Source organism: Cydia splendana, chromosome 11 (assembly GCF_910591565.1).
Source record: "Cydia splendana chromosome 11, ilCydSple1.2, whole genome shotgun sequence".
NCBI classification, from domain to species: Eukaryota; Metazoa; Arthropoda; class Insecta; order Lepidoptera; family Tortricidae; genus Cydia; species Cydia splendana.
Genome location: NC_085970.1, coordinates 7,863,522 through 7,873,743, shown reverse-complemented (window position 1 = coordinate 7,873,743; position 10,222 = coordinate 7,863,522). Strand labels below are relative to the sequence as shown.

At 41.1% G+C, this 10,222-nt stretch overlaps 1 protein-coding gene across 1 annotated transcript; it reads right to left on the bottom strand.

Annotated features, from left to right (window-relative positions):
* Nucleotides 1-8,366: 8,366 nt before the first annotated feature.
* LOC134795210 (uncharacterized) lies at nt 8,367-9,539 on the bottom strand. Its single transcript, XM_063767041.1, has one exon. It carries the CDS (start codon nt 9,537-9,539, stop codon nt 8,367-8,369), a length of 1,173 nt encoding a protein of 390 aa, XP_063623111.1.
* Nucleotides 9,540-10,222: the final 683 nt, after the last annotated feature.

Sequence of the window (10,222 nt, the reverse complement as noted above, 5' to 3'; positions counted from 1 at the left end):
TATAATGAAGAAACCATATTCGAAGGTTTTAAACGAGGAAAAATATCAACCGTTTCAATCTTAGACCCTAAATCTCTAAAGAAACCCTGATTCCCTAGTAATAGTGTGCGATTCTACCCTATTAACCCTATCCTCTGTCCCTACTTTAGTATAACCAAAGCACAGTTCGTACTTACCATCGACCCTGGTACTTTGGAATATACGCAAGTGTGTCCCTATTAGATATAAGCTAAGCATTCGGCGAGTGACTCCGAGATTGCAACCTATCAACTCGAGTTATTGCCCCCCTCCATGGCGTTTTTCACAAAGGCAAGGATGCAACATGGATAGGACAGGTCCCTATTGTGTATTGTAAGGATCATTATTTATTAATAGCTTATATTTTGATCATTCTTACTTTTATTTATGATTAGCTTATAAAAGAGTATCAATTGACTCATACTTGTCACTGGTTCCCGCCATTTTGAATTGTTATAAAAAGGCCGGTATAGCAGTGACAAGTGGCCAGTTCGAGTACGGACAAGTTAGAGTGAAGACGTCTTGAATAATTGATTGTAAATTGGTTGTTATAATGTTTGTAACAAATGAATAAAGTTAAAATATTGGTACAAGTAAGTTTTCATCATCAACCCGGTAATAACCCAACAACTCAGAAGTTGGATCCAACAAAAATCGATAGGATTTTTGCCACGCCGCACGAACGTAAGGTTTTCTTTTCTTTTTCGTTTGTATCAGTGAGTAAACTATGTTTATCGGAAAGTGTATTAAATTATGGTAAGTCAGTTTTTTATATTTTTATTAACTCCCTTTTATTTTAAATAAAATTGGTTTGATAACCTACCGTCATGTCTGTATTAAATATACTGTATAAGATAATGATGATGATTTGCCCAATTTTGATATATGTATGTGTAGAAAGAACGTACGAACGGATGACAGGTAGTCTCGTTTATAATAAAAATACGAAATTTAAAATTTACAGTTGTCATTTAAGCGTTTTTGAATATTACATATGAGTTAGTGAAAATTAGATCAAATGTCATTATAATGCTTCTATCTTATCAAACTCGATTGTATGTGATGGTGTACCACATCGATTATATCAATCTCAGGCTAAGGACTCATTATTTAGTTTTGTTGCGTAGCAAGATAGCATAGTACAACTGTAGTAGCAGACTACAGTAGGATATTGTTTTATGTACATTAAGGTTTACGATCTGCTGCACCTTTTGAGATCAATTTGCGTTACTAAAATTGTATGAATACACTGGCTTTGTAACCGTGAAACCGATGAGTAAACTAAAAATAAAATCTTGCCAATTGAATACCTCTGAAGTAAACCCCTGATGCGTTTGTATTAGCAATGCCTCTAGTACGAAGTTTTTAAACGCGATTTGCGTCAGTGTATAACTTAGTATTGTTACGAATGCATCTAAGAGATTTTTTATTAAAATGTTGGGCATTATAATGTATGAGCTTTCGGAAATCCACTTGAAAATTATTCTGATCACTATGTAAGTTTATTCGTAATATTGCGAATCAATGCGCACAAGAAAAGAAAATGACGTGTCGATCTAAGTTCAAATTGGAAACCATAATGCAGGGTTACGTTATGTAACTTGTGTACTTAATGCTATTAGCTATTAATATGTTTTTTTAACCTAGTGGTTTTATACTGTACGGTTACCATCAGTTTGTCACTGACATAAACGCCGTCGAGAACGTAATTTACTTTCTATACATCTCGCTCGCACTCGCATATTAGTGCAAACGGGATGTATAGAAAGTAAATTACGTTCTCGACGGCGTTTATGTCAGTGACAAACTGATGGTAACCGTACTGAAACTGGATTTCATTCAGCGACGCTGTCCAACGCAGCATTACTTAAAAAGCCTAGCCTCGATGAAGCTAAATGACTAGAACACGTGTTTATAATTATCTCCCTTCTTGTATGGAAATACAACACCTCTATGACATGTTGGATGTTAAACGTAATAATAGTATGAATCAGAGTTGGGCACTTGTGATTGCAATCTGTGTGTTAAACTAAAATAAAGCTTATTAGTCACATGATTTAATAAGGAATAAAGTAGCGGTCGTAAAACGAACCTTATTTTAATTGTATCAACTAAAACGTTAGTTTGAGTAACCATGATAACCATCTGCTCGAATAATTAAAATACTTTCAAACCATGATCGATGATAAAATCATAAGTGTGTCATATCGAATTCAAGCTAATTGGTAAACTCATTTTTTCAAATTTTACAAATAAGTTGCCGTTATTAAAACTAACGTTACCATTCTCATTTTTTTTAAATTTAACTAACTAATTTTGCCCAACTCTGGTATGGACATACATCTATATTAAATCTCCAGGTTATGGAGCGTATGTCGTTTGTTGAATACACGAGTAGTAACTCGTTAACGAATGTACTTATGTAATATGCTTCTATTGTTTTTCTATTGCCCACTCCTCAAGATACGTAACTCGTAACTTTGTGCGTAGAGCATTAAAGTATTTTTTGTGTCAATTTACACATACTAGATATCGTGAACTTGAATCTCAATGGATTCAATTTAATAACAGGTCACATTTTGTTTAGACTGTATAACTTTATGTCATCATGTCTACGTTTTATGACTAACTAATGTAATCAGCTTTATCATAACAACCTTGTAAGGGCCAGTAATTTTGGCACGAGTACATAATCAATGTATATAAATCTATGTGTGTTACCCAGGGGCGTATTTACCCTAGGGCCATCCGGGCCATGGCCCGGGGCGCCAACCCGCCAGGGGCGGCAAATGCATTTTGGCCGATTGCATTTTGTATTGGTTTTGGCGCCACCATTCAACCAACTTTTAGTTTTTATTTTTTTATTGTCAATCTCAAATTAAAATTAACATATAAAATAGGGATAGGCTGTATCAGGGTCATCAGGGACACAGCCGCAGTGGTTTACGTAAAAAAGTTATCGCAAACGCCGCTTAGGGACGCTTATAGGGACCCCACAGTGTAAACTTGTAAAGGCAGGCAGGCGCCCTGTATGATAGAGCGCGCTTCGCGCGACCTTACAGTGTCGAGTGAGCCGTAGGCGCCCTCTGTAAATCAGAGCGACCAAAGCTTATACTGTAAAGGGCGCCGCATGCGCCCTGTATGCAAGAGCCCTGTATGCCAGCTTACAGTCTCAGGCGCCCTGTACCCGCTATAGAGCCGCCGCGGCCATAAAATCTAATGCAATTGAGGAGATGAACATGTTCTACTAGGGTTAAAAAGGATCGGAATAGGAATAAAAAACTGTTTTTGCTTTATCCTTCTATACGAGGAATTTTGCGTCAGTTTTGTGCATTAATTCTCGCACACGGCAGTCGTAAAATTTCTGTAAATAATGCCACATTTTTAGTTTTTTACAGCTTAATAATCCCTCGTATTTAAATTTTCTAAATTTCATAAACATTGAATACAATCTATCAAATGACACCAATTTCACTAGAATCGGTTAATGGACTGCAATGATGATGATGGAATGGACTGGAATGGATGGACTGGGTGGAATAAACACTGCAAATAGGGGTAATTTTAGCTCCGAATGCACCGTTTCTAGCGCAGAATCAGCGCCGTCTAATATAATGTCCGCTGCACATGCAGTTCCGAGTAATGGCTACTTTTTTCTATACACTGATATCAAAACTATACATTTAAGGTATTATAATTAGGTACATAGTTACAGAGATATATGCCACCACTTCATACCCTTCGTTACATCTGGTTTTTGGTCCGACCTCCCCTTCTACGGGTTTTTAAAGACGTTTACCTAACGTTTCATGTCAAAAATAATTAAAGATTCTCTGTTTTTTTATTTAAACTTGTTTTTCCTTAACTTCTGGGGCGGCGAAACTTATTGGCCCGGGGCGCCAAATTTCAAAATACGCCCCTGGTGTTACCATGATGATCATGGAGAAATACGAGGTCGATGGGAAATCGATATGCTTAACTATTTGATATAATATTTGATTGCGAGATACGCATACTTTAAACATTTAGAAACTCCCCCCCTTATTTATACCCCTTTATTTATAGGATGTGAATCATAATTTCAGTGTTTTATCTGACAGTAACGTTTGCTATTTCTGTTTGTTTCTGTAATAGTAGTAAATCATACTTAATACCTAAATGAAAAACAAAGGACCTTAATTGGAATAATAGTGTATTCTGTGGATATCTTTGAAAGTTGCGTGTAGTACTGTAGAGTTGGAAACTACGCTTATGCGTAATATGTAGAGTCATATGTAGTCATATGTAGAGTCATATGTAGAGTCATATGTAGAGTCATGTGTAGAGTCATGTGTAGAGTCATGTGTAGAGTCATGTGTAGAGTCATGTGTAGAGTCATGTGTAGAGTCATGTGTAGAGTCATGTGTAGAGTCATGTGTAGAGTCATGTGTAGAGTCATGTGTAGAGTCATGTGTAGAGTCATGTGTAGAGTCATGTGTAGAGTCATGTGTAGAGCCATGTGTAGAGTCATGTGTAGAGTCATGTGTAGAGTCATGTGTAGAGTCATGTGTAGAGTCATGTGTAGAGTCATGTGTAGAGTCATGTGTAGAGTCATGTGTAGAGTCATGTGTAGAGTCATGTGTAGAGTCATGTGTAGAGTCATGTGTAGAGTCATGTGTAGAGTCATGTGTAGAGTCATGTGTAGAGTCATGTGTAGAGTCATGTGTAGAGTCATGTGTAGAGTCATGTGTAGAGTCATGTGTAGAGTCATGTGTAGAGTCATGTGTAGAGTCATGTGTAGAGTCATGTGTAGAGTCATGTGTAGAGTCATGTGTAGAGTCATGTGTAGAGTCATGTGTAGAGCCATGTGTAGAGCCATGTGTAGAGTCATGTGTAGAGTCATGTGTAGAGTCATGTGTAGAGTCATGTGTAGAGTCATGTGTAGAGTCATGTGTAGAGTCATGTGTAGAGTCATGTGTAGAGTCATGTGTAGAGTCATGTGTAGAGTCATGTGTAGAGTCATGTGTAGAGTCATGTGTAGAGTCATGTGTAGAGTCATGTGTAGAGTCATGTGTAGAGTCATGTGTAGAGTCATGTGTAGAGTCATGTGTAGAGTCATGTGTAGAGTCATATGTAGTAGACGTGCGCGCCGGTCGAAAAAAATCGGGCGGCGGCGCGCCATGAAAAAATCCACGCCGGCGGCGTAACGCCGGCGGCGTGGGATTTTTCAACTTTTCAATATTAAGGGGTTGTGCACAATTCACGCGAGCTGTTTTCGGCTAATTTTTGACCCCCCCTACCCCTTGGTGATATTTGGTGAGGTTTTTGGCTACCCCCCGTCCCCCACATAACTTCACGTGTATTTTTTTGAAGTTTTTCTATCCGACTGGTTAAGGCCACGCGCTTCAAAATTTCGTAAAATAGACTCGCTATTTTGTAGTGCGGAGTGAAGATTTATGTTTAACGAAACCGAGAAAAAGAAATCTACTCATGTGGTAGGTATTTTTTGCTTAGTTTCGTTCACTGTAAAAAAATACACGTGAGGTCTCCTTATCTATCTGTCGTGATTTTTTCGTGACCCCCACCCCTCCTATCGAACCTCGCGTTATTTGTGCACAAGCCCTAAGACGTATAATGAAAAGCCACGCTTAACCCTTAAATCGTCAAGGAAAAAAAATCTCAAAAAAACTGTGTTAGTATATTTTTTTTGATGATATTATCTTATTATGTGGTCGTTTATTGTAGAAAAATCATGAAAAAATCTATTTATAATAGTTTCGAAAAAAACATAGGTATGTCAAATATGTTGGACGTTGCCAGGTTCGGTGTAAATAAAAAGATACGCCGCATAATGAAAAGACGTCCCGTATTTTGGACGTTGCTGAGTATACAATACATACAGCACTTTATGTGCATAAGGTTTGTTTTTTGTCAAATTCATGTTTTTTTTAATAAATATAGAATAATTGCATTTTTTAATTACAAATACACTTACTGATAATGTCAACTTATATTATGAATTAAAGTAAAACCTATTATTTTTATATTTTTCCAAAAACTTTATAGATCGTAGGTGACAAAATTTTACCAGTCATTGACTTCATTTATTAAACATTAAATCAAACTTGGCGGGGTATCGTAGGATCCAGCAACATCTGAGCAATGGTTTTTACAATAATGCAGGCAATTTTATCAATATTTTCGGAAGAAATTTCTCAAATGAAATTGGGTCTATCTCTTGATGTTTTGATGAACGCACAGGAAAAAAATCCGTATATATATTGTTTTATCTATTTGGTTCATTACTGAAACGAACCCCTTAAACCTATACTTATCTAGACAATCACGGCCCAAAAATATAAAGAATATCCCTCAAAATTTCATGACCCTTTAGTTAAAACAATTGAAAGTTACCCTAGATTTCCCCTAAACTGAATACTTACCATAATTGTAGATCCTAAATCTAACCTTATCAGGACCAGGGCTCCATGCATGTGTGGCTTATCTTACAAACTAAATTGGCCAGGCTTGTGATCAAGTGGTAGGACTCTACACTGCGAAGAGTAGCAACTCAGGTTCTTTAGAGAGAGAGAGAGGTATATTATTAAAGCAAACAACAATAGATTTTAAGGCATTTATTAACTGAAAAATTGATTTTATATTATTTTGATTGAGAGGTTTTGTTTTAGTTTGTTTTGTTTTAGTCCCTAAAACTACCTGCCTCGTCTTACCCTAAAGTCTCGACCATGGGTTCGTAACCTACATAAGCTGGAAAAGTACCCACAATAAAAACCAGCGAGCCTATCAACGCGATTTGTTTTAAGACGAAACGAAAATCTAAATCTCATACTAAAAGACTAAAATCTCTGAATAAATTCAAAGCTATTGTACAAAAATTTGCAAAGCTAGGAGTCCCTACTAAAAATGAATATAAACAGAATCAATTCATTTGAATTTCTTTGACGTGAAGGCTTGCAGAAGCGAAGGCTCCATGACCGCATAGATCCTGTAAATTTTCTAAGCAGTAGTATTCTGACAGACAATGCCTAAGTTTTACTTGCTTCCTTTTACAAATTTTACCCGCAAACAAAACCAGATTAAAGCCCATATATAAATACATACAAATAAATTTTAAACTGTTCAAGTTTCAATCATTATTTATAAATGGTTATGAACACAGAATGCAGGAGAGGTTCTCTTACTCCCACAGACTTACGGCTTCGCTCAGCTATCCGTTGTTCACCATATCATGAAATCTGAACAAGTTTTTGGCATACTTTTTTACGCCAGGCCTTATTCTTCTTACAAGGCTTCATTCTAATTTTATTCACATTTTATAAATCACTCAATTTTTCTTGAGCAAAAGCACATTATTTTTCATTAATTCAGTATCAAATCTCTTTAGAATCAAAATTTCCATGTTTATTATCAATAGCACATAATTTCATATTGCCATAGTTGAAGCTTTTTTATTTAATATCACTCTATTTTAAAGAAGATCATAGAAAACAATTCATTTGCTCAAAAGTTAACTGGAAGAGATAAGTTCTCCTTTATACTAATGATCAATGTTATTTTTCCTGTTTTGTTTTGATTTTTGTACAATAAAGTGTTTTTCTACTACTACTTAAAACAATAAAATTCGCATTGCCAAAATATTCTAAAATAAAGACCAAAATTAAATTAAAAGAAAACACAACTTTATGAATTTATATACACTCACCCGGAGAATTGAAGGCTTCTTTGAGATGGGTAGCTCAGGATTCCCTGGACCCCGTTCTGATGCTCGGCTACCTGGCCCTTGTAGCTCTGCAAGCAGCTCCCGTTGCCCGAAGTTGTTCGGAGAATGCCTGCTAGGGCTCCGCTGAAGTCGCTCGATGATGTTCGGAGAATGCCTGCTAGGGCTCCGCTGGAGTCGCTCGATGATGTTCGGAGAATGCCTGCTAGGGCTCCGCTGAAGTCGCTCGAAGATGTTCGGAGAAAGCCTGCCAGGGCTCCGCTGAAGTCGCTCGAAGATGTTCAGAGAATGGCCGCTAGGGCTCCGCTGATGTCCCAGGCTGCGCAGGCTGCTCCTTTGGGGCTCCTCTTCAGTCCTTGGGGCTTCTCTGGATCCTCTTCTTAGTTCTTCTTCTGGAGCTCTTCTTGGTTTGGCTGCTGTAGACTGAATGTGTGTCCTAGCTCGTGTGCTTCTTTCATGCCTCCCGAAGGGAGGCATGAGATGCCTTCCCATCCCTTTTGGGGATTTTTGGCGGTTTCAAATCGCCGCCCGTAACTACGGGCGGGTCTTTTCAGTGCCCTTATTCTAAGGGCGATGGCTTCTACGCCATGGCTAGCCGTGATGGCCTGTCATGGCTTTAGTTTCTTCTTCTTTATAGCCTTTCAGCGGCTTTGTGGCTGTGGGGCCTCGTAGCTGCTGTGGGCTGACTCCCTCTGCTTCTTGCGCCGGTGTCCCAGGGGGGGAGCTGGCGCTGTCGGCGGCTGTCCGGAGGGCGTGCGTGGAGCGGCGCAGTGCCCGCTGAGTGGCATCTTCTTCTTCTCCTTCTGGCACCCGCGCCCTGGGGGCGCTGGCGCTGACGGCGGTTGTCCGGGGGGCGAGCGTGGAGCGGCGCGATGCCCGCTGAGTGGCATCTTTTTCTTCTCCTTCTGGCACCCGCGCCCTGGGGGCGCTGGCGCTGACGGCGGTTGTCCGGAGGGCGTGCGTGGAGCGGCGCGATGCCCAGTGGGTGGCAGAGACGCGAGTGTGCGGCGCGCTCGGTCGTCTTGTTCGGGCGCAGCTGTGGTGCTGCGACGGTTGCGTGGGTGGGGCCGGTGTCCGCGAGAGCAGGTGCTGGCGCGGGAACCGGGGGTGCTGGTACAGAGGTTCCCAGCTTGGGGGCCTCTGTGTGTCCGGCGTCGTTGTTGTGGTGGTGGGGGCCCTTAGAAGGGCCTTTGTGGGGCTGCGGGGCGACTCCGGGGCTGGCACGGAGTTGCTGGTCCTTGGGCGGCGGGATGTTGTTGTCGTCATCATCATCATCATCCTCTTCGCAGTCGGGCGGGCTGCGCTCCGGTCCCTCCTCGACTGCCGAAGGTCGAAGAGTGGTCGGGCGCTCGTCCAGGTGGCGCTGTGGTTTGGTTTCTTCCAGGGACGGCTCCACTATCCCAGGGGCGAGCGCCGGGGGATATACCTCCATGTGCGGAGGTATATGACCGACTCTCTCCGGGCCGGCGACCCTGGATCGGTCACGATCGAGGTGCCCGCGAGGGGAAAGTCGGTCTGGGGCTACCCGCGGGAGGGGGGTCGGTGCGTGGGGGCGTCCAAGGGCTTCGATGAGTCCGTCGAAGTCGAAGTGCCACGGCTTTGTGGGGCCGCGGGCGGGTTCGGGAGTCCTGGTGTCGACGGGTACTTTGAAAAACTCGCGTTTCAAACTACCCACCCTATCCGAGGGGACCGGGGGGGTCGCGAGTTTTTCTGTTGTGGCTGCGGGTGGATTGTAAAATCCGTTTTCTTGTCTACCCACCCGCCCCGGAGGGACGGGGGGGGACTTCGGTGGCTTCTTGTCCATATGTGCGGGACCTGCGCGACGCGTCACCGTCGGACGACCCTGTTAGACAGGGCGACCATCGGTGGATGGGTTCTGGGTGCAGCTGGGCTTCTGCTCCGGCGGGGCCGGGCGCGTACCGGCTTCAATTTTCGCAGAAAATCGATGTCCGGATAAGCTGGTGCTGGTGAGGTGCGTCCGTGCGAGGTGCCAGTGGCTCTCCCCAACCAATGTGTGTCCTAGGCTTTTGGCCCGTCTATTTATACCCCCTAAATTTTGGTATTATTTTGTTTTGTTCGTAACCATGGTTACAATCGTCGACTTCGTCACCATCGTCACCATCGTCGCCTAAAATATCTTTGTACTCTTCTAACAACCACATCATGCATTTTTTTAGCTAGGGAGTGCAAGCAAATTTGAACTTTATATATATGAAATTAAGGTCCATTTTTCAATGACCCCGTATACTGCAAATTTTCCTATGAGAATTGTTTTTCTTACTTTTTACAATAATTGCTAGTTTTCAAGTGATTTTTTAAGCTAAATTGGATGTATTTATTTTTTATCTACGATTTTCAATAAATTTCTTTCATCAAAACTCTATACTTTTGAAGTAATGGACAAAAACAATCTAACATTGTATTCCCACTCTTATTTATGGCTAAAACTAATTCTTAAGCTTATAATCTAATTTTCTATTGCATCAT

What these genes read in the sequence shown, in the direction of transcription:
- LOC134795210 (XM_063767041.1), bottom strand. Translation starts at nt 9,539, where the DNA reads ATGGACAAGAAGCCACCGAAGTCCCCCCCCGTCCCTCCGGGGCGGGTG.